Here is a 25,183-nt window from a genome sequence, read left to right as displayed (position 1 = left end):
AGATCCCCAGAACTTGTTCATCTTATAACTGACAGCTTGTACTCTTTGACCAACACTGTGCAGTTTTATAAACTATAGTAGTAATTTAAGTTTTTATCTTTAGAGTAAGTGTATTGTCTCATAAGCTTAACTAGTTATTTCTAAAGGTTATTCTATATGCATTGTAGATTATTTGGTTCAGTCCAGTTTCAAGTATTAGAGGTCCTTTACTTTATTGTAACTCACATTGCAAGACTTTTTCATGTAGCCTGTTCCTTTTCTGATGTCCAAATCAGCACCGAGTCAAGCCTGCTAATTCTGAAAAATTATGACTCTGAGGAGGTTACATAACATTTGAGGAAATATATTTATAGTAAAGTCATAGTCATGAACTACTAGCAGGAAATTATAATATTTTTTGAGGTTGCAAGCAGGAAAAGTTTTAGACCCTTTGTCCCAAAAAAGGGAGCTTATAGACCTGAAATATCTAAGGGTGTCTGTCTTGCCTACAAATGGGGACGCTAGTGTCTGCCAAAAGAGATGGTAACCTCCATTTCACAAGTACATTTGGAAAGAAGGTTTTTACAGTGCTGTTGTAAATAAGTTTCAAAATCTAAAGTACATTGAAAATATTAAAAGATAATAACACCATTATGCGTTGTTACTTTGCCATTTATTCTCTTTCAACAGCTTTATAAAAAGCTCAATACTCATGTTGCCTTAATTGGGATGGAAATCTGGAATGACAAGGATAAGATAAAGATATCCCCCAATGCAAGCCTCACCTTGGAAAATTTTGCTAAATGGAGGGGGGGTGTCCTCCTAAGAAGAAAGCGTCATGATGTTGCTCAGTTAATCATGTATGTATAGATTTTCCCCTTTGTATGTTCTGTGGTATTTGCCATAGACATTTTTCAAAGCCTTGGCAAAGCAAATGGTATCTCAGGTTACAGGTTTACACATAGAGCGTTAAAGTTTAAAAAGTATTCATTTGGATCGTATGTTGCATGTACTCTTACTTTTGTTCCCACTATTTCTTTTTCTTTTTTTCTTTTTTTTTAAGAGAGAGGCTAGTAAGTGAGCAATGATTCATAACAAGCTTGTTTGTTTTGATTGTGTAGAACAGAAAGGAAAGGCAGGTTTAGATAATGGCAAGAGGGATTTAGATTCAATGTTTTAAAAGAATGGATTAGCTTTATGCACCAGTCAGGACAAACTTCTAGGACAGAAGGAAAACTGAACATGATATTCTAATCCCATACTTCTACCATCCTGCCAAAATGACCAATTAGTGACTAATTTAAAAAATAGGGGAAATAAATCCAACAGCTATACATGACACAAGACTGCTAAGCATATGCCTCAAGACAGTTCTGCTGGATGGTTTGCAGCTGGAATCAGTTTGCAACAAAGAGTGATTTAAAATTACTTGAGTTTCACTACCTAAGAAAACAGTGGGTGTCATGGGAAATAAGTGGACTAGGTCCTGTCAGAATTAATTGATATTCTGTGCTGGTTCTCTATGACTGCATGATGCAGCAGCCCACAACTTCCAGACTTAAACTCAGTCTTCTTCATTTATATGTCTAGTGACTTGCGTGGGGTGCTGGTTGGTCATCTCTTTGCATATACAGCTTTTCATGTGGCTAACTTGGACTTCCTCCAATATGGCAGTCTAAGGTTTCTGGAAATCTTAACAAGGTGACTAGCTTTCCCCAGAAGAAGCATTCTAAGAGGCCCAGGAGAAAACTTCAAGGCTTGTTATGACTCAGTCTTAGAAATCACACATCACTTCTGGTGTATTCTGTTGGTCAAGAACAAGTCATAGACCTATCCAGTTTCAGGGAAGGTGCTACACAGGATATGAATATCACAAGGCTGGCTCATTGGGTTATCTTTGAAGGCTAGCTGCCACAGTTCCTTAATTTGGAAAGATGTGTTCCAGACTCAGGGGCCCACCACAAGACATAGCTCATTTTGGGGAGCGGTGTGGTGATTTTCCAGGGTCTCGAAGGTAGTGAGTAGTAAGGGAATTCAACTCTTACCAGACTGGTCCCAGGACAAAGCCAAAATTGTAGTTGAATCCAGTATTGTGAAGTAATAGGGTAGAGAAATATAAATTATAGACAAGATGACAGATGTATAGATAAAAAATAGTAATCCAGTATCAAGAGTAGATTTCCTGAATAGACCAGAATAAACAGGATAAAAGAACTAAAAAGATAAGGATGGAAGGAAATAATTGTCCTTTCATGTGTAAATTGAAAGCCTTACCATTTACCTGACAAATTAACAAAATATACCCATACCTGGGCATAACCGGGTATGAATCTTAGAGTCCAAATATACTCTATCTACTGAAAAGAGAAACCAAAATAGTTAATCCCATAATAGAGGAAGATTTTATTTTTTTATAAATGAGCTAGTAGTAAGAATTAAATCCACAAAAATGTAGACTTAAGTATAATTTTACAATATAATTTTAAAAGAGAATATAAATGCCATAAATCTTTAAAATATCATGTATGATACAAAATATCATTTCAGAATAACAGATATTGAAAACTCCATAGGGAATGGAAAGTGGCAGGAAGTTCTCTAATTTCCTCATTTTTCATGGCAAAATGTGTACTTGCCATTCTTTATGTTGATAAGTGGGAAAATATAGGTTCAACTTTTTATGTAAATGCACCTATAAGGGAATTTTTAAAATGATGCATACTTGCAAATTTCTAGATGCAAATCAGGGTCAGATTCTTAACAGACAATAATAACAGAATAATAATAACCAAAAAAGCACATGGAATTATTAAAAATTGAAAGAAAAAATGAAACAAAACCAAAATAGAAATTAAAATTACTAAAGACCAAATATATCATCTATGTAAATAAATGCAAGTGGTTCAAATGTCTCTCCAATAGGACAAATATTGCAAATGCATAAATGCTTCAATAACACAAATACTTATAGAATGAGCCCAAACTTAAATCAAGCTACAGCTAAAACAGTGCAAAAATAAGAGTAAACGTATATAAAAATACATGAGGAGAATATAAATTAAAGCGAGACATGTTTCATCTTAATTTATATATTTATATAGATTTATACATACATATGTACATATAAAGCAAAACATTTGTTAGAAAAAAAATCCCCCTTTATTTCCTGACAAGAGATGAATTCCACAATGAAAAATATAAGAATCATGAGTAAGAGATATAAAATATTAAAGTGATTACTCCCAGATGCTTGCATTTAGGTGGTATGAAAACCATCATATTTTAAAAAATGCCTTCTGCAAACTCAAACGCTGAAGGAAATATTTGAGTGATGATTTGCGATGTGAGTTTCTCTGTTAATTAGTTAGGGTTCTGGATGAATTGTCTATAGAAAATATACTTAGAGTCATAAGCTTTATCAATTTCTCTCTTTTTCGCAGGGCAAGTGAATTTTCTGGAACAACTGTGGGCCTTGCTTTCACGTCTACAATGTGCTCTCCGTATCATTCTGTTGGCATTGTTCAGGTTTGTTTAAACTGTTGGTTCTACAGCTCAAGCCTGTCAAATGCTGTTCTGCTCCATCTATTGAGAAGGTCATGTAGTTTTTCTCCTTTGGTCCTTTGGCATGGTAAAAAACAGTGACTGAATTTCAAATGTTGAATCAATCTTGCATATCCAGTATAAACCCAACATGGTCATAATGTATTATTTGTATATATGCTGGAGTCAACATGATAACATATGTTGAGGATTTTTGCATCTATATTCATGAGGGATATTAGTCTGTAGTTATCTTATCCTGTAATGTGTTTTTCAGGTTTTGTTATTAGAGCAAATATCAGGGTAAAGCTGGCCACATAAAATGATGTGCTCCCAACTCTTCGATTTTCTGGAATATTTGAGTAAAATTAGTATTATTCCTTCCTGAAATGTTCGGTATAATTCACCAGTAAAACCATATGGGTCTGGCATTTCTTTGTGGAAAATTTTTAAACTACATTTTCAATTTCTTCAATAGATATTGGACTTCTCAGGTTATTTATCTCTTCTTGAGTGAGCCTTGGTAGTTTGTGTCTTCAAGGAAAGTTGTCCATTTCATTTAAGTTGGCATATATTTGTCGATGATATTCCTTTACTATCCTTTTAATATCTGTAGGATTTGTAGTGATTTTCCCTCTATCATTCATGATATTAGTAATTTGTGGGGGTTTTTTTCCCCATGATCAGTCTGGCCAAAGGTATATCAATTTTATTGATCTCAAGGAAACAGTTTTTGCTTTACTGAGGCTTTCCTAGTTTCAACTTCATTGATTTCCGCTCTTCTCTTGATTATTGATTTTTTTCTGCATTCTCTGCATTTAATTTGTTACTCTTTTTCTAGTTACTTAAGGAAGAATTTTAGATTGTGAATTTGAGGGTTTTCTTCTTTTCACATATAATCATTTAGGAGTCAGCAGTTAGGAGTTAGGGCTTCAACATATGAATTAGTGGGCAGGACACAATTTAGTTCATAGGAGTCTGGGAATATACTTTGTAGAATTTTGATATTTTAAATTTTTTTGAGGTTTGTTCTTGGTCATTACCCCATATGAACTTCAAAAAGAATGTGTCCTGCTGTTGTTGGAGTGTTCTGTAATTGTCAATTATGTCAAGTTGACTTATAGTGTTGTTCAGTTCTTTTGAATCGTTTATGGAGTGTTTAAGTACCCAAGCAGAACTGTAGATGTGTCTGTTTCTTCTTTCAATTCTATAAGTTTCACTTCATGTATTTTGAAGCTCTATTGTAAAGTGAATACACAGAGTTGTCATGTCTTGTTGGAGAACTGATCCATTTATCATATTATGTCCCTCTATTTCCCTGAAATATTCCTATTCTGAAGTCTACTTTGTTCAAATTCAGTATAATCACTCCAATACTTTGTGGCTATAGTGTACTTGATACAACCTCTTCCTTACTTTTATTTTTAGCATATGTATTTCTTTACATTTAAAGAAGGTTTCTGCTAGACAGTATATACTTGGATTTTATTTTTTATCTAATCTGACAATCTCTGTCTTTTATTTGGTATGTTTAAATAATTTATATGTAATATCATTATTGATATTGTTGGATTAAAATTTTTCATTTTGCTAGATGTTTCCTATGCCATCTCTTCTATTTTTTTCTGCCTTTTTAGGATTGAGTATATAAAAAAAAATTTCATTTATCTCCATTATTAGCTTTTTATTGATTTGTTTCTTTTTAATGGTTACCCTGGGGTTTATTATACATCTCTGCTTGTATGTTTTACCTTGAAATGGTATTAACTGGTTCACATATAGTATAAGGACTTTACAAGGGAGCACCTCTAATTACTCCCTTCCATCCTTTGTGCTATTTTTATCAAATGTTTAACTTCGCATGTACTATAAATACAATATACATTGTTACTAATTTTTCTTTAAAAGTCATCTTGCCGTGCAATTTGAAATGAGAAAAAATTAGTTTTCCATTTATCTTATCTTTACTGGTGCTTATTTTGGTTACATTACCAACATTCTTCATTTCTTTGCAGAGAGAAAATTTCTATCTGGCATAATAATATTTCTTCTTCCATAAGAATTTTTAAAAAAATATTTCTTATAATACTACTCTCCTGTCCATGAATTCTTTCCATTTTTTTAAGAAGATGACCTTATCTCTCTTTCCTTTTTGTATATATATTTCACTGGGTTTACAATTCTGGGTGGATAGCATTTTTCTTTCAGCACTTTTAGTGATTTCACTGTCTGCTGGAGTTCCTAATGAGAAATCTGCTGTAACTTTACCTTTGTTCCTCTCTAATGTGTGTGGGTTTCTTTTTTTTTTCTGATTTTAAGATTTTTCCTTTGTCCTTAATTTCTTCAATTTGATTATAATTATAATTATGTTATAACTAAGGGGTTTTTGTGGGGAGAGGTAATTATCCTACTTAGTGTTCCTTTGTCCTGGGGCTTGGTATTTGTGATTAATTTTGGAAAATTTTAGGCTATTATGTCTTCAAATATTTCTTCGACTCCATTCTCATCCTTTTTACTTTCTGGGATTTCAATTACATATAAGTAATTGAACATATATGTACGATCATTCTATATTACCCCACAAAACTTGTATCTCCATTGTTTGTTTCATTTTGTTTGGTTTTTCCTTTGTATCATTTTTTTCACTTCGTGTTACCATTTGGGTAATTTCTGTTGAAATATTAAATCCACTGATTCCTTCCTCAGTTATTCCGGATCTACTGTTAAGCCTATGGAAGGCATTATTCATCTCTGTTACTGTCTTTTTCAATTCTAGTGTTTCCATTTGATTCTCTCTTATGGTGTCCAACTCTCTGCTGAAATTTTCCATCCAGTCTTATATGATAGTCATCTTTTCCACTGGAGCTTTTAACACATTAATCATAGTTATTTTAAAGTGCCTCTCCGAAAGCACTAATAATCTGAGTCTGGTTCTGTTGATTGGCAGGGTATTGTTTTTTCTTGGTTTTTTTTTTTTTGGATGCCTTATTATTTTTTGTTGAAAGTTAGGCATCTCGTGAAAGGCAATAGTCTGAGGTAAATAATTTTTTTTTTTTTTTTTTTTTTTTGGCCTGGAAATGATCACTTCTTTCCTTCTTCTAAGACTTCAGTGTGAGGATTTGAATCAATCTAGCAGGAGTTGAGCTGGGTTCGGTATTTTTTGGTTGGTATGGCCATCCTCAGTACATCATAGATGTTACATTCCTTTCACATTACTTTGTGTTTAGAATGAAGGATGGTTTGCCAGAGTTTTTCTCACTGTGTGTTCCACACTCGTCTTTAGGGCTTTACTGCACCTCACAGGGAGTCTCTTTAAGCTGTTATCCATCTCCCATCAATAGGTTGTTGTTACTTGTTACTGGATGATTGTTGGACTTTTGGTGGGAGGAGGGCATTCCCTTCTGTTCTCATTAAGCTCAGTCTTAGGCAAGTCCTGCATCTCTTAGTTTCTGGCGTGGGTCCTTCTAGTGATCCTGTCCCACTGCCAGATGGTAGAGACGTCTAGTGATGTAAACCCAGCAGGCATTCCTGCCCCTTCTGCCCCTCCCCTCCAGTGGTAGAGGTTTTTTGGTTTTGGGGGGGGGTTTTTCCCTTTCTTTTTCTTTTTCACAGTTGCATTGAGACTTCACCAGTGCCTTGAGGGTGACAAGATTGGTTGCCCTTCTCTCAGAAGTTTAAGACCTTAGTTAGGGCTAGGACTAGAGTAAGCCAAGTGAGGCACTTAGCTCACCCTGGTGCTGGTCATGTTTGCTCCATTACAGGGATAAGGGAGAAGGATCGTGAAGGGGTTTCATGACTTTGCTACTGCTGTTCTGCTCCCCCAGGCCAATACCATGATGGAGGATTTCCCAGAACTCTCACTTAGTGACGTCATGTTGAGAAAAATCTGTGAATAGGTGGGAATTCCTCTTATGTCTGAATTCCTCACATTTTGCATATTCTTTTGCTATTCCACAATCAACATTTATCAGTTTTTTGGGGTTTTTTTTGGTATTTTCACCACACTTTTTTTTTTTTTAATAGATCTTTATTGGAGTATAACTGCTTCACAATATTGCACTAGCCTCTGTCACAAAACAAAGTGAATCAGCCACATGCACACATACATCCCCATATCTCCTCCCTCTTGAGCCTCCCTCCCACCCTCCCTATCCCACCCCTCTAGGTCATTGCAAAGCACTGAGCTGATCTCCCTGTGCTATGCTGCTGCTTCCCACTAGGTGACAATTTTACATTTGGTAGTGTATATATGTCAATGCTACTCTCACTTCGCATCAGTTTTTAATGTTTTGTATGAGTTATTACTGGCATCTGGTAGTGTCTGCCCCAGGTAAACAGAAGTTCATGTCCATCTCTCCCACTAGGTGCCAGCCTGTCTTTCTTTAGATTTCAGCCTTGTTGCCTTGTGACCTCAGCTCTAGGAGTGGTTCTAGAAAATTGTGAATCTGACTACAATAAATTTGGGTGTGATGCTCTGTCCAGCTTTCTATTATCTGGTGATGGGAAACAGGGGTCAGGGAATTCTCATCTGACTTTGTCTAATTTCAGTTTTCAGCAGGCCCTGGGTCTCAGCAGTTAGGCTTTCTCAGTGATCCTGCATCCTTTCAATGGCAGCAAAACTCTGCTTTCTGACTTTTGCAGATCATTCCTGGAAAAGAGTTTCCTGGCCCTCCTGCAATGGCAGAAAACCTCAATTGATATCAATATAGGATCCTAGGCTCAGGATTTTTGTCTGCCCCTCTCTCTTAGGAGCAGAGGTTTTTGTAGTTTTGTGGGGTGTGTGTGTGTGTGTGTGTGTGTGTGTGTGTGTGTGTGTTAAACTCGTGCCCTATCTGTAACAGGTCTTCAGTTCTGCTATAGGTTGTTGCTACTTCTCCCGTCAGTGAATATGTATATATCTCTCCAATATATCTTATGAGTCTGGGTTTATGATAGGCTTCCTATGACAAACAGAGGAAGTAAAATATGTATTTTAAAACTTGGAAGTGCCTACCATAAAATTGGAAGAGAAACTAGCCTACTTAAAGCAATAGTTAATAATATATGATAGTAACATCCATAAGATGTTATGGAAAAAACCTGAACAAACTTTTTGGCCAAACCAATAGACTTAAAACTGCAGTAGGAATCCAGAGGAGAGGATTGTTGATGAAGAGTAATGTGGTCAGGAAAAGTTGCATTAAGATGAACCTCAAAGCATGGATTGGATTTAAGGGGAAGAGAGGATGGAGGTAATTCCAGTAGAAAAAACCATTTAAGTTTTGAAAATAATTATTTAAAGGAAGGTACCCTAAATTTGAAGGAACCTCAAATAAGGCAATCTGGAAAGTGTCTATTTAAACACATTTCTTTTTTTCTTAAATTGGTTGGTTTGTTTTTGTCCCCACTGAAGACACTCCATTTTAATAGATAGTAAGGTTACCAGGTTCATCTCAACAGGATGAAACAATATTGTGAGTGGTAGGTATTAACTTCCTGTCTCACATAAGTGTTCCTTGTTTGCCAGCCTTGTACTGTGCCTGATGGACTTCTCTATTTTGTTCTTTGAAATGAAGTACATAAGGGAATCAGTTTTCTGTGGGTAGGTTTTATTGGCAGATTCCTGTATCCCTACTGGGAAATTACAACCAGCAATGATTCTTTAGTGTTGTTTTATTGCTTCTGGATAACTTGGAGGCCCTGGTCCAACACCTTTAATCAGAAACTATCTGGTAATGAAGTTGGCTACTAGCTGAACTTCATGCAATAAGGCAAGTCTGGAGTTGACTGATGTCTAGTCTTGGCAGTAGTAGATTTGAAAAAGATACCAGTGGTTCTAAAGTTCTAGGTTCATGGGCACTTCTAGATCCCTATGAACTAAATACATTAAAGACCTCCAATTATTGATAAATTGGAAAGAATTTGAAAAACAATCCGAATGTGAGGGGGGAGGTATATCAGTTTTAAAAAATTCTAACTTCTTATTATTGTTGAAAAAAAGTTGTCATTATCCATCATGGCAGGAAATAACAAAAATTTTCATTATAGGGACCCATTGACAAGAACAGAGAGTAGGCTGTATGCCTTGAGATGGGGATTCAGTACCAAAGGGGTGTGTGTGTGTGGGGGGGGGAGAGACAGCAAGAGATACAGAGACAGAGAGACAAAAGGGCAGAGAAAGTCAGGGTGAGAGGCAGGAGAGAAGGGAAGAGAAGGAGAGAGGGGAAGAGATGGGTAAGGTGAGGAGACTGAAGCTAAAATCAGACTCTCTACTCCACTTGACTACAGTGAAAATACTTACTATGTCCTGAGTGATAAGTCAATTTGCAAACCAGAGGATCTGTCTCCCTATTCTTATCCTCAGGACCACAGTCACAACATGCTTAGCGTTGCAGGGACCATGGCCCATGAAATGGGCCATAACTTTGGAATGTTTCATGACACCTATGCTTGCAAGTGCCCTTCTACAGTATGTGTGATGGACAGAGCACTAAGGTGAGCCTTTCTGGGAAGATGCTATTTATCCATGTTTTGGGTTCACTCTGGGCTGTCATCTTCAGTGACATGTTCAAACTTTCAAATTATTAAATAGCAGTATCAGGACAAAATCATGGAGGTGTATCTATACCAAACTACCTTGTACCTCATCTATGTGTAATGTTTTTCATTAACTGAGACATTGTTTAAACATACTGTCTCTTTGCTGTTGGGGTGATGTGTCACTTTATCCTCATCTTAGCTACACAAGATCTGGGTTCAGAAAATCATTAGCATTTATCACATTTTCAGTGAATTCAGATTGGGTGGTGGTAATGGAGAAGTTTTAGAAGAAAAATGTAATTAAAGAAGAATGATTAGAACACTTCCTAACACCATACAAAAAAGTAAACTCAAAATGGATTAAAGACCTAAAGGTAAGGCTGGATACTATAAAACTCTTAGAGGAAAACATAGGCAGAACACTCTTTGACATAAACCACAGCAAGATCTTTTTCAATCCATCTCCTAGAGTAATGAAAATAAAAACAAAAATAAACAAATGGGACCTAATTAAACTTAAAAGGTTTTGCACAGCAAAGGAAACCATAAACAAAACAAAAATACAACCCTCAGAATGGGAGAATATATTTGCAAATGAAGCAACTGACAAGGGATTAATCTCCAAAAATATACAAACAGCTCATGCAGCTCAATATCAAAAAAACAAACAAACCAATCAAAAAATGAGAAGATCTAATTAGACATTTTTCCAAAGAAGACATACAGATGACTAAAAAGCACATGAAAAGATGCTAAACATCATTAATTATTAGAGAAATGCAAATCAAAACTACAATGAGGTATCAACTCACATGGGTCAGAATGGCCATCATCACAAAATCTACAAACAATAAATGCTGGAGAGGGTGTGGAGAACAGGGAACCCGCCTACACTGTTGGTGGGAATATAAATTGGTACAGCCACTATGGAGAACAGTATGGAGGTTCCTTAAAACACTAAAAATAGAGTTACCATATAATCCCACTCCTGGGCATATATCCAGAGAAAACCATAATTCAAAAAGATACATGCACCACAATGTTTATTGCAGCATTATTTACGATAGCCAGGACATGGAAGCAACCTAAATGTCCATCAACAGAGGAATGGATAAAGAAGATGTGGTACATATATACAAAGGAATATTACTCAGCCATAAGAAAGAATGAAATAATGCCATTTGCAGCAACATGGATGGACCTAGAGATTGTCATACAGAGTGACCTAAGTCAGACAGAGAAAGATAAATATATGATACCACTTATATGTGGAATCTAAAAAAAGGGTACAAATGAACTTAGCTACAAAACAGAAATAGAGTTACAGATGTAGAAAACAAACTAATGGTTACCAGGGTGTAAAGGGAGGGCAGATAAATTGGGAGACTGGGATTGACATATACACACTACTAGATATAAAATAGATAACTAATAAGGACCTACTGTATCATGCAAGGAACTCTATTAAATACTCTGTAATGGCCTATTTGGGAAAATAATCTAAAAAGAGTGGATTTATGTATATGTATAACTGATTCACTTTGCTGTATACGCGAAACTAACACAACATTGTAAAGCAACTATACTCTAATAAAAATTTTTTTAAAAAAAGAAGAATGTTCTCACAGGAAGATGATGAGAGTCTTTGAAAAGAGATTACACATTCCTGCCACACCTTAGGCAAAACTGCCCTGGAATTTTATTTTTAAGAACCCCACAATCCCTTTTATGTGTTCATTTCCTCTTCCAGCTCATTCAAGCTAGGGTTAGTCTCCCATGCCCTTCCACAAAATAGCATACGGCTGCATGCCAGTTACATATCTTATGCTATCTCTCACAGATATTACTGCATTTTAAAAATTTTTAAAAAATTTTATTTAAGTATAGTTGATTTACAATGTTGTGTTAATTTCTTCTGTACAGCAAAGTGACTCAGATAGATAGACATATATATTTTTTTCATATTCTTTTCCATTATGGTTTATCACAGGATATTGAATATAGTTCCCTGTGCTATACAGTATGACCTTGCTGTTTATCCATCCTATGTATAATAGTTTGCCTCTGCTAATCCCAAACTCCCATTCCTTCCCTCCCCCCTACTCCCCTTGGCTACTGCTTTTTTAACCTCATTGTTATTTGTGGAATGAAGAGAGGCTGTCAACAGAAATCCCTCTGAAGGAAAATGAATTCTTAAACATGTAAATAAATATAATTTTAGTGCCTTTAGGACTTCAAAACCAAAATGACCGAAGGCTGAATGAGATTATCTGGATAAATTAGAAGGGTTTTTAGTTTATTAAACAGCAGCCTGGATGCTCTATTTTGAGATGTGACCATGCTTGCCTTGCTCATTAAGCCGGAGGTGTTTATACCTGCCCGGTGGGCTAATTCAGGCGCAAAAATAAGAGCTCATGATTTAGCAGTTGGTGAGTGTATTCCCTTTGATCTTTTGGGTCACGTTTTGAGCGTATCACACCCAGTGTCTGATATTTCTCCCTATCTGCTCAGCGTGACTGTATTCCATTTTCTTTTTCCTTACCTTTACAGCTTCTACATACCTACGGACTTCAGTTCCTGCAGCCGTGTCAGCTACGAAAAATTCTTGGAAGATAAATTATCCAATTGCCTCTTTAACGTTCCGCTGCCTACAGATATCGTATCCACCCCGATCTGTGGGAACCAGTTGATAGAAATGGGAGAAGACTGTGACTGTGGGACCCCCGAGGTACCACCAAGTTCTTTCTAAAATGATCTACTTTGTTTTTCAATTGCTGAGAGATAAACTATCAAAGAATGTGCAGTTCACTAAAAAAATCACACTTCTTGTAATTTTGTAAATGTTTGTTTGTAGACATTTGTCAGGCCAACTTTGGGACTCAGGACTTGTTACCATTCGAAGTGCCTGGCTTGGTCCCATCCTCTTGACAGGGCAGCCAGGATTCTGAATGGGACCTTTGCCCCCATCTTATTAACACCTAATGCGAGTACCAGGCCAAGCTCTCAGGGGGTCAGCTTTTCAGTAACTTCAAAATAGGATTACACATTTATCCCTTCTGTGAGAAAAAGGAATCTTTCCCAGATGATGTTTGTTTGAATAAGGGCAAGAGTTTTAACCCTAAAAATTGGTAACTGAAAATACCTCACTCTGAGGTTCCCAAAGTAGGAGTTTCTCCAAAGACCTGTGCAGATGCCTGATTTCTCAGAAGCAAGGTGGGGAGAACAAGACAAAGTATACTGCTTTACAGAGAGCTGAATTAAATGTCAAACTTGAATAAAGAACTATATTTTTAGATTTTCAGTACATGCTCTAGAGATTAAGTTTACTGCTGCATAGATACAAAATTGATGAGCTGAACTAATTATGTTCTGTAACTATCCAGAGGAATTTGATTTTCAAAAACTGTCCCTTACTTTTGTTTTCTCTCATATTTCACCAAAAATAAACCATGTTCAGTATTACTATGGGAGACTGGGGGAACTAGAAAAGATATTCAAATAAAAAAATGATATAAGTAGAATTCAGATAAACTCAGTATTTTTTTTTTTTTAATTAATTAATTTATTAATTTATTTATGGCTGTGTTGGGTCTTCGTTTCTGTGCGAGGGCTTTCTCTAGTTGCGGCAAGCGGGGGCCACTCTTCATCGCGGTGCGCGGGCCTCTCACTATCGTGGCCTCTCTTGTTGCGGAGCACAGGCTCCAGACGCGCAGGCTCAGTAGTTGTGGCTCATGGGCGTAATTGCTCCGCGGCATGTGGGATCTTCCCAGACCAGGGCTCGAACCCGTGTCCCCTGCATTGGCAGGCAGATTCTCAACCACTGCGCCACCAGGGAAGCCCCCAAACTCAGTATTTCTAATGTTAAACTTTGTTCTTTTTTTTTTTAATTTCCCCCCAAATCATTTCAGACTGCATCAAAGAAAGGTCTGTGTGATGAATAAATTGTATTATGAACTGTGCCGAAATGAGACCAAAAGGTAATCTTGCATTTGCATTTGTTTCTGGTATTTCTTAGGAATGTACCAACGTTTGCTGTGATGCAAAAACATGTAAAATCAAAGCAAATTTTCAATGTGCAGTAGGGAAATGCTGTGAAAAATGCCGGGTAAGATTATTATTTTATTCTATCTTAATAATTATGATTACTCTTTGTTTTTTCTGTATTAAAATCTTAGGGATTATGTTAAATGAAATAGGCAAAGTAATATTTTTCTGTCTATAAAATAATGTTACCTACCATCTATCAAGTCCTCACTGAGTACTTTGCGAAGATGGGCTCTTTAATCTTCCAACAGCCTTTTGAAGTGTATATTATAATTTAATTTTGTTTTAGAGGGGACAGAGTCTCAGAACAGATAATGTACAAAATAATACAGCCACTAAATGGCAAAAGCCAAGTATGATCAGTTCCAAAGCCAATGCTTTGTTACTCCCACCTGCTATTTCTTCTGATGCTGTGTGACCCTCTTGGACCAAATCCAGTAATTGCTTGCATATCCCTTTTGTCGGCAAAAAATTAATCAGTCGATCTAAGAAAGAAATGGAAAATTTTATTCTAGCCAAATTGAGGATTATAACCGGGGAAGAGCACCTCAGAAAGCTCCAAAAACTGTTGAGCCAGTTAGAAGTCAAAGCACAGTTGTGTAAGTTTTTTGAGACAGAGGGCTGTACGTTAAATGGCATATGATTGATAATTTACACAATCAATATCTAAGCGTCACCATGGTCCCTTACAAGATCAAGAAGGAATGTTATCTTTTAAGGAGTTATCTTGTTGGTGCTGGGAGTATGTTGGTCTTTATGGTTGAGCAGGTATTTCTGCTGATGGGGAGGTCTGGTCAATGCCTAATGCAGATACGCAGTGCACGGTGTGGGGAGAGAGGAGGCCAGAGGGCAGAGACAATTTCTTATGTTTAAATTTTCCGTGTCTTGCCATAAAATATGAATTTTATTTCACACTTTAATATGGTGTAGTGGAAAAGCTTTTAATTTTAATAATATAGGGGTTCCTCTGTCTTCAACCTTTGAAGTCACTTCCGGGTGAAATTCTTAGAAAAAAGACATAAGATGAGGATGCCGTGTCATTTTCTCTGGGGGGCTTTTTTGACTTTCTCTTCCAGCTAGAGTTCAGCATGTTACATTCTACTGTTGCAGAGAATTCTCTGTTATGATTATTTGTTTATGTGTCATCTTAGTTAGACTGATTCTTAATGTCTGGAGTCTGATTCATGCTCACCTAACACAGAATTGCGTTCATTTTGAAAGCCCAATGACCATCTGTAAAAGGAATGTGCAGATGGCATGCCAGGTTATAGGCAGTGTTTGAGATAGGGTTTTTTTTGTTTGTTTCTTTTTTCTTTTTTCTTTTTTTAATGTTGGAGGGAGAGGAAAGAAATAAAGGAGGCCAAAATGAAGAAAATTTGAGAACTTAAGCAGTATTCAACAAGTGTTTATTAAGTCTTGTTTGTTAGAGATTATGGGTGATAAAGAAAACTAGTATTTGACTTCAAAAAACTTGCTATTTCTTTAGGGTGATGATATACATAACTAAAACAGACGAAAATATAATACGTGATTAAATGCTCAGGTAGATTTTATAATGACAGATGGCCATTATATGGGTAATAGTTTCCACATATATTTTCACTTAATGTTCATAATGACCTTATAAAGTTAGTATTGGATCGGGAAATGGATTTTCAGAGAGATTAAATCCATTTGCTAAGGGTACACATCTAGCCACTGGCAGAGCCAAGATTCAAACCTGTATCTTTCAAATCCAAATCCAGGGCTCTTTTCCTACCACATGTAGAAAAGATGAACAGTGATTTGCATTGAAGAGGTCAGAGGAGACTTCATGGAAAATGAGGCTTTCAATTAGTCTGGAAAGTAGTGAGTAGATTTTAGATAAATAGAAAGAAAAAATTCCAAGTGAGCAGGCAAGGAGAAAGAAGAAAGAAAAGAAGATATAAGCATGGTTTGTGTGACATCTGGTAAGAAAGCTAGTCTGACTGGAGTAGGGGGGGCTTGAATTTGGAGGGTCTCATATGTTCTGATGAAAATTTGGATTTTTTAAAAAATATTTATTTATTTATTTATTTGGCTGTGCCGGATCTTAGTTTTGGCACATTCTTTCACCAGCGTAAAGATATGGAAAGCCTTTTGATGATATGAGAGCATGCCTTCTCACTTCAACTAGAGAAGGGTATGCTTCCAATATCCACACAGGCCTCTTCAGATTTGTACGAATGGCAGAATTTCTTTTCCTAAGGTTTCTCTGAGCTCATAAGAGCAAGACTCGCAATAATAGATTGCAATGGAATTAATTAACACATGAAATGAATATTTGGTTGTTTCCTCCTTCTGATAAATCATTCCATAGAAAGACGTGAGTTGAAAAGAAATATCTGACCATACAATAAAAGGAATTAAGGATTAGGAAACTCTATGCCTGGGAAGGTCTCAGAGCATGCTGATCTGGGCTTGTAAACTTATCTTCCTTACTATGGAAGATTTACTTCACCAATAACTCTGAAGCTGCAGATTTAAATCTCCTTGAAAAGCTTGTCAAAGATGCATTCAGCAAAGGGAGAAATAACTTCCTTCTTTCCATCTAAGATATTGCTCAGTTTTCTTCTGTATTTTTTCATTGTTATTTCTATAACGTTTGCTCTACAAATTCAGAATTATTGATTGCTTAAAGACTCAGGGCTTGGCCAAAGTCAACAGAAGTGACATTATAGGAGATGGCTTTAGCTTATACAATGAAAACGTGAACTAAAATAGAACGATGCCTCTAACTACGTTGCCAATAAAAGGCCACAGGGAAAATATTATTTGAATCAATTTGAGACATTAGGGTTAAGTCAGGTGGAAAAAAAGCCTTCTCTCCAATTTTATTTCCCTACAGTTTAAAAAGGCTGGTGAGGTGTGCAGACCAGCAAAAGATGAGTGTGACCTGCTCGAAATGTGTGATGGCAAATCCGGTCTTTGCCCCGATGATCGATTCCAAGTCAATGGCTTCCCTTGCCAAAATGGGAAGGGCTACTGCTTGATGGGGATGTGCCCCACCCTGGAGGAGCAGTGCACCGAGCTATGGGGACCAGGTAGGAGGACAAACCCCAGTGATGCTGGCACTGCCTTTGTACATACAAAGGAAAATCGTATCACTCCAAGTGACAGTGTTTAATCATGGCCAAAGTAGCATTCTGTCCCTTTCTTCCATCTTAGAAACTGTGCCACTGCTCAAAATCCTGGATAAGTGGAGAATTTTGGTGCTGCTAGATTTAGCAAATAAAAATAAGGACAGTCCAGTTAAATTTGAATTTCAGATTAACAATTTTTTTTTTTTAAGTATCAGTATGTCTCATGCAATATTTGAGTTAGACTTATGCTGAAAAAAAGTCTTTGTTTTTATCTGGAATTTAAATTTAACAGGATGTCCTGTACTTTATCTGGCACCTCTAACCAAAATCCTTCCCAGTTAAGCAGACCCTTGGAATTGTGTGTGTGTGTGTGTGTGTGTGTGTGTGTGTATAGGGGTGGAATGCAAAGGAGCAGTGAGGAAAACTGAAAGTTCTTAAAATGTTTATTTTGTCCATAATACCAGAATTTTAGAGGTCATATTCTCTGATTACACCATAAAAAAGAAATTAAAAGTAAAAGCATAACTTAAGAATCTTCAAAAACTTTAAACCCAAATTTAAATTATGCTAAATAACTTGATTAGAAGAGCAATTTTTAAAATATCAATTCTTTGGACTTCCTGGATATGATGTATATTGTGTACATATATTTAATTTTCATACCATTTTCTGCTACATTTCCAGATTCCTACTTAAATGGCTGAAGGACTATTTTTAATAGGGAAAATACATATTCCTAAAAATATCTGAAGAAGGTTATCATATGCTGGAAACTTTCCATAATTCCTGAAAATATACATAAGACAAGATGAAAGAAAGCAACAAAAATCACTGATTGACAATACACCCAGAAAAAAAGAAACCTGGGAAATAAATGAACAGGAACCTAGAAAAACCCCTGAATGAAAGCCTCTGTATCAGACTAGGGTGAGCTGAGACACAATTTGAGGAGAAAGCTTGATACCATTGGTGCATCAGGAAGTGCTCTGATGGTCTGGAATTCGGTTCTGGCTCTCCTCCAGTTTATAGGTAATGCAGATGGACGTGCTAAGTTACAGGTGCAAGCAAAGATGGCTTTGCTGGTTAAAGAACTTGTACGTCCTTGGCTAACTTCAGTACATGGCAGAAACCTGGGGAAAGGGAATCTTCAGCACAGAGATGAAGCTCTGAACATCTCCTTTGTTACTTGGCTATAAATCACTGTGATAAAAACTATTACTTTTCTTCTTTTTGCCTGACCCTTCAATATCGCCTCCCTTACAAATCTGTAACTTTTCTAGTACCTAGACACTGTTTTGTTCATAGTTGTTATTCCCAGTGTATCCTAGCACAGGGCCTGACTTTAGTAAATGTTCCAAGTGATCTATTGAATTAATGTTGAATATATTTATCCGATATTGGAAGAGAGAAGAACTTTTAAATCATATATTTAAAGGTGGCCTTTATAAAAGACCAGAAAAATAGATTTGCCTAAATAAAATTTCAAATTTTACAGTTCACAAGGATCACACCTTTATTTTAAATTAGTCTTCAAAGTTTGAAAAGTCTTATAACACATATAAGGGGGAAAAATCACTGCCTTTAACCTCCTATAAATCATTTGGAATTCCAAATATTGAAAATGTGACCAAGGAATAAACAGGCAATTCATCATAAAGAAGTACAAGTGTTTAATAAACATTAAAATCATTTTAACTCACAAGCAAGAAGTATGAAATACTATTAATACATCAGCACATGCAATATATGGTAAGAAATATAAATGAAGACAAGTTAATCTTCTACACTTGTTAAATTGCAAAGCTTTGTTACAGTTAATGCTTAGTGTCGGTGAGGATGTGACAAAACACTTAGTTTAATATGCTCTGGTAAGAGTATGAATTAGTACAATCATTTCACAGAGAATTTGGAAAAATGTACGTGCAACCTAAAAAGAAAATGTGCTCCTTTCCTTAGCAATAGTACCCAGGAATATTTATTTACAAAGGATTTTCAGCCAGCATTTTCTTTCTGAACCATGTACTACAGAACAGGCACTCTTCTCAGTGGCTCACATATATTAACTCATTTAATTCTCATAATAACGCTATGGGGGAGGTACTATTATAGAATCCTTATTTTTACACAGAGCAAACCAAGAGGTTAAGGCACTTGCCAAAGACCACACAGCTCTTACTTAACGCCTGAGCTCTTAACCACTGTGTTCTGTTGCCCCAGTTGATGGGGATCTGAGGAAGATTACATGAGAAATTAAACATGCGATGCTCATCTCTGTGCCTGGCAGAGTAGAAGTTTGACTAAGCACAGCATGTACTTGTCACAGCTGCACCCTCCAGCAGGATAACATTCCAGTATCTGCCTGTGGGCTGCTACTACGATGACTACAGCTCTTCCAGCTAAGTCTTCAATCATCCAGATGTTTCCAAATATTTAGATAGCCATTATTCAAAAATAGGCTATCTAAAAGATTGTTTTAACTCCAGCCATCTCTCTTGATATCAAACCAGCGCAACCTATATTTACAAGAAGGGTCAAGGGGATGATGCTAAAATTGTATTCCTCATGCTGGTTTTCTGTTTCATGAATCCTTTAGGGCACTGAACTATTTATCTCTTTCCTTTTCAACTGTGTGCCTACTGACTATGCCTGGTCCCAGGAACCCAGGTTGCAGATAAGTCATGTTTTAGCAGGAATGAAGGTGGGTCAAGTTACGGGTACTGTCGAAAAGTGGATGACACACGCATTCCCTGTAAAGCAAAGTAAGTGGCCTTGTTATTTGAACCTTCCTGCTCATTTTGACACATTCTGATTTATCCCATTTAAAGAGAAAGTGAATTTGGACATCATTCATTTGATAAACATTCATTGAGTTACTATTATATGCTATATTTTAGGCTGGGCACTGAGTTAAAAAGACAAATAGGGAATGATCTCCTTTTTCCAGTCTCTCATAATGGATGCTTCAAAGGACACCAAGTACAGCTGTTGTTAAATAGAATGAATGTTTGAGACCGAGCATGCAATAGTTAAATGGGCCTGCTTGAAAATTTGCACACTGATTCTCCAGTATACTTTAGATGCTTTTCCATCTAGTGTCTTTCATTATGATTCTAGGGTATAAATATGTATCTACTCAGAGGAATAAGCAATACGATGATTGTACAGTTTTATTTAAACTTGCCATGGCATTCCATAAAGAAAAAATACAGTAAGGGAAAGATTGAAAATTTACCTAAAGAATTTGTTTTCCTTTTTGTATTGATAGTCTGAAAAAAATGATAGAACACCATAAGCAATGAACTTGAGATTTTTCTATATATTTTCCTTCGATTCTGCAATTTTAAGATGACATTTAAAATTCAAATGATAATAGATTAAACTTTATACCTGCTCCAAATTTTACACATACAAACTAATGTGTAACCAGAGATTGAATGAAAAAAATCAGCATTTCTCAAAGTTTTTCTATTAAAATAACACTAATTTTTCTCAATGATAGATATTACCAAACAAACTATATTTTGGACAGAAGGTCATCTCTTGGGGAGTCTGAGCCTCAAAGATAATCATACCCTGTGGGCTCTTCTTTACAGGAAATCAGGGAAAATTATGTAAAAGGCAATATGTGTGGGAGAGTGGGGTGGGAGTGTGGCAATATTTAGTCTGAGAGGTCGTGACAGGGAAAAGAGACTAGGGTAACTCCATCTTTCCTCTTTAGAGTGTATACACCCTTGTCCTGTATAACTTTGCGTGAACACTGGGTAATTTCTGCAACCAGAGGCACAAGCATTTCATTTCTTCCCACAGGCTGACCTCCTGGTCACTTCTTGATAGTCTTTGGCTGTAGTGGGAAGTAAGCCTGAAAGTCCCTGTGTCCTAGAGCTTTTCCTCATAAAGCTCTCCTAAATGATTCAAGAAAAACCCCCTCTCAAGTCTGGAGAGAATGCGTGCCTTTCTCCACTCCTCAATGGTATTTTCTAAAAGCCTCAGAGACATCAGAAGAATCTGATTCTACCACTCTCAGAAGAGGTTTTCAGAGTATTCCTCTAAATTCTGCATAAAGCAATTGTTTCCAATTTTGTTGGCGATGACTTTTTTCCTCTTGCTAGTGAAGGCAAGGCTTTAGTGAGCACTGAGCAGTTTCATCTGAATTTGCAGGGGTTCTTTCAGTAACACACACGATGCCTTGGAGTGACAACCAAGGCTCAGCCTTATACTGATACAACTATAGTCGAGGGAATTATTCTGCTGCCCTTCATGGCAATAAATAACCTTAGCTGAAACAAGACAGAAACTGATTTCCTAGGTGCCCTCCATGATGTTAGACATCCATCCTCCTTATAACTTCTTTCTCCATCATACGTATGACCTCCTCTCCCAAATGTTTCTCTCGGTCTGTGATGGCTTCTCCAACTCCAACCGTCATATTCCAATAAGCAAAAAGGAGAAAATATTGAGGAGAGGACATATACCCTCACGTAAGGCCACCCTCAAGAATCTGCAGTTAAGATTCTGCTTCCTTCCCATTGGCTACGATTTAGGCAACTGGCCAAAATTTGGGAATATGGGAGACATGGGATTTTTCTCTTGAGCAACATTGTGCCTTGCTAATATTCAATGGTTCTATTACTGAAGAATAAGGGGGAAATTGGTATAAAGGAGAACTAGAAGTCTCTGCCATAGGGGGAAATACCATTAGTTAAATATCGATAGGGAGCTGATTTACATTTGTATAAAACTGCATTTTGGATCCTGCTATTTCAAAGGCAGCAAATTTTGGCTTTTCTTCAGTGATGCCATGTGTGGGAAGTTGTTCTGTAATGGTGGGTCAGATTATCTGCTCTGGAAAGGACGTATAATAACATTCCTGACATGTAAAACATTTGAACCTGAAGACAGCAGTCAAGAAATCAGCATAGTAGCCAATGGAACCAAGTGTGGAGAGAATAAGGTACGTTGAAATGGTGGCTTTTACTCAAAATGTTCTGGTTGTTTGTTCGTTTTGTTTGCTTGCTTCTCAAGGCCTCCTTGTGTTTCATGGAGCACAGTTTTCAAAGCAATGTTTATGCCATTCATGTATACATGACTGCATTCTTCCCTTCAATGTTATTTAATAAGTACCTATCATGTGCTTAGTACTAGCTTGTTAAATTTAGGTAAATTTTATTTCCCCAAAATTGGTAGGTTCTCAATAAATGATAGCCATTCTGATGATAATAATGAAAAAAATCATAACAATACTATTTATTTTTACATGAATGATAATTATCTTAATATTGGAGATGATGTGATATTACCATGTTTTCCATAGTATTTTTGTTTAGGATGGGTACCTTATATCATGTGCAATGCTTAGCTCAGTGCTCTCAGTCTTCAGAGTTGGACTAAAGAGGTGCATTAAAGATGACCCATGAGGAATGACGTGAAGTAAGGAAATCTTCTTTAAAGAGGACTTCCTAAGTATTTTATTATAAAAATTATCTAGATTCCATATTCCTATTTTCAAAAGGATTTGGTGATTTCCCTAATAAAAAGGCAAGTTTGATAACAATAAGAGTAGCTAAAAATACAAGGCTAAATACCAAAGAGTCGACAGTTTGCAGAACTGAAACCACTGGACATTCATGTCTACTTTGTGTTTTTCATATCACTTTCAGATTTGCATTAATGCAGAATGTATGGATGTCGAAAGAGCTTACCAATCGGCCAATTGCTCCTCTAAGTGCAAAGGACATGCTGTAAGTCTTGACAACGTTTCCCCAAGCTTGCTGAATCTTGTGTCATTTTAGGTCAGACAGTTTGGATGATGTTAAAATAATGTTTCAGCGTTGAATGATTAAAATTATTATCTAACTCCTCACTAGTTTGATTCAATGAAAAATTCCTTCAAAGAACCTGGTACTGAAATTCCTATTACTGATTCATACATTATGTAGACAGTTGAAAGGCTACAGAGCAGAGGTTATTCTTTTTTTTGGAATGGACTTAATTATGGATGAATCAGCCTTCGGGTTGGGGATTAGTCCAGTGAGAAAACTAACAGGATCATTGCTCCTCTAGGTGTGTGACCACGAGCTCCAATGTCAGTGTAAAGAAGGATGGGCCCCTCCTGATTGCGATGGTTCTTCCATGGTCTTCAGTAAGTAATATTGCACATCTAACGTGAGAAAATTTCTCTCCTCTTCCAAGCTTTTATTTCCTGTTACGTAAGATTTCATTGCCTTTTTTCCACTCCTCTTGGAATTCCTATTCTGTAGATATTGAATCCACAATATTAATCCCCAAAGTCTCTCCAGCAACTTTTTAATCACATTTTCCACATTCTTATGTTTTTATGCTACATACAAAAAGATTTCTTGAAATTTTATATTTGTCATTTTATTTTAATTTTCCAAATTTTCTTGCTTTATGATTGTTCCATTTTCATAGCAGACTTGACTGAATGTACACTAGATATAATATCCTCATAAAACTCTAAGAATATGACATTATTTTTGTAGGTTCACTTTGTTCTCGAGATTATCTCTATTTCTTTTGAGTTGAGTTGTTTTGTTTTTTCACCCTGTCTCTTGTATTTCACTGCGCTGTTTTTCTTCAGGATGTATGATCCTTCTTTGAATGTGGGATTAGGTTGACTTGCTCTTTATAACTAATAATAATAATAATAATAAAATATTTTCTTATTTTTTTGGCCATTTGGATTTTGTCTTTTGCAAAACATTTGTTCAAGCCATTTTGTTTATTCTTCTATTGGGTGTCTCCCCTGACCCCTTAATAACTTGTGTAAGTTTTAATATATTCTTGATATAAGCTATTTTTTCATTTATATATGCTGCAAATAACTCCCTTCATTCTGTCTTTTCTCACTCTCTTCGTGATGTCATGTGATTAAAGAAGCTTATTTTATTATTATTATTATTATTTTTAATCTATTTTTGGCTGCATTGGGTCCTTGTTGCTGCTCGCGGACTTTCTCTAGTTGCAGCGAGCAGGGGCTACTCTTCATTGCGGTGCACGGGCTTCTCATTGCAGTGGCTTCTTTTGTTGCGGAGCACGGGCTCTAGGCATGCGGGCTTCAGTAGTTGTGGCTCGTGGACTCTAGAGCGCAGGCTCAGTAGTTGTGGCGCACAGACTTAGTTGCTCTGTGGCATGTGGGAATCTTCCCAGACCAGGGCTTGAACCCGTGTCCCCTGCATTGGCAGGCGGATTCTTAACCACTGCACCACCAGGGAAGCCCTAAAGAAGCTTTTAATTGTAATGCAGTCAATTTGTTAATCATTTCCTTGATGATTAGTTTTTTTTCTTTTTGTGTCCTTTTTAAGGAAATTTTTCCTATCCTGAAGTTATGAATGTATACCCATATATTATCTTCTAAAAAGGATTTTTGTATTGCCTTTTCAAATTTAAGTCTATAACGTATCTGGAATTATTTTGTGTGTGATGCAAGTGTTCAATTTCGTTTTTGTCTCGGATAGATGCCCAGTTGTCACACCATTATTCATGTAATAGATCATCCTTCCTTAATGCTCTGTAGTGCCAGTTTTCTAATAAAGCACGTGTGTCTATGCACGTGGGTTGTTCTGGGATATCTATTCTTTTCTGGTGGTCCTATTTGGCTATCCTTATGCCAGTATAACACTCTTTTATTATTGTATCTTTAAAAAAATTTTGTTATCGTATAGGAGGTCCTTTAACTTTGTTCTTCAAGAACGTTTTGGCTATTAGCTTTTGTATTTCCACATATATTTTATAATCAGATTCTCAAGTTATACACACAATTCCTGTTGGGATTTTAATTTAGTGTAAACTACAACTATAGATTTACTTGCAGAAAATGAGCATATTTAAATTATTGAATTCCGGGCTTCCCTGGTGGCGCAGTGGTTGAGAATCTGCCTGCCAATGCAGGGGACACGGGTTCGAGCCCTGGTCTGGGAAGATCCCACATGCCACGGAGCAACTGGGCCCGTGAGCCACAATTACTGAGCCTGCGTGTCTGG

At 36.5% G+C, this 25,183-nt stretch overlaps 1 protein-coding gene across 1 annotated transcript in view; it reads left to right on the top strand.

Annotated features, from left to right (window-relative positions):
* Positions 1 to 25,183, top strand: part of ADAM28 (ADAM metallopeptidase domain 28) — a 359,288-nt gene that overhangs the window by 325,370 nt on the left and 8,735 nt on the right. Inside the window, exons 10-19 of the mRNA XM_059926284.1 lie at positions 670 to 839; positions 3,420 to 3,504; positions 9,863 to 9,993; positions 12,589 to 12,766; positions 14,054 to 14,143; positions 16,949 to 17,144; positions 19,840 to 19,942; positions 21,975 to 22,134; positions 22,841 to 22,921; positions 23,244 to 23,322. Of these exons, the coding sequence (XP_059782267.1) occupies positions 670 to 839; positions 3,420 to 3,504; positions 9,863 to 9,993; positions 12,589 to 12,766; positions 14,054 to 14,143; positions 16,949 to 17,144; positions 19,840 to 19,942; positions 21,975 to 22,134; positions 22,841 to 22,921; positions 23,244 to 23,322 (1,273 nt within the window). The remainder of the gene's footprint in view (positions 1 to 669; positions 840 to 3,419; positions 3,505 to 9,862; positions 9,994 to 12,588; positions 12,767 to 14,053; positions 14,144 to 16,948; positions 17,145 to 19,839; positions 19,943 to 21,974; positions 22,135 to 22,840; positions 22,922 to 23,243; positions 23,323 to 25,183) is intronic.

This window comes from Balaenoptera ricei, chromosome 6 (genome assembly GCF_028023285.1).
Source record: "Balaenoptera ricei isolate mBalRic1 chromosome 6, mBalRic1.hap2, whole genome shotgun sequence".
In the NCBI taxonomy this organism is placed as follows: Eukaryota; Metazoa; Chordata; class Mammalia; order Artiodactyla; family Balaenopteridae; genus Balaenoptera; species Balaenoptera ricei.
The sequence above is the reverse complement of the archived record's forward strand: the minus strand, read 5'-3'. Positions and strand labels throughout refer to the sequence as shown.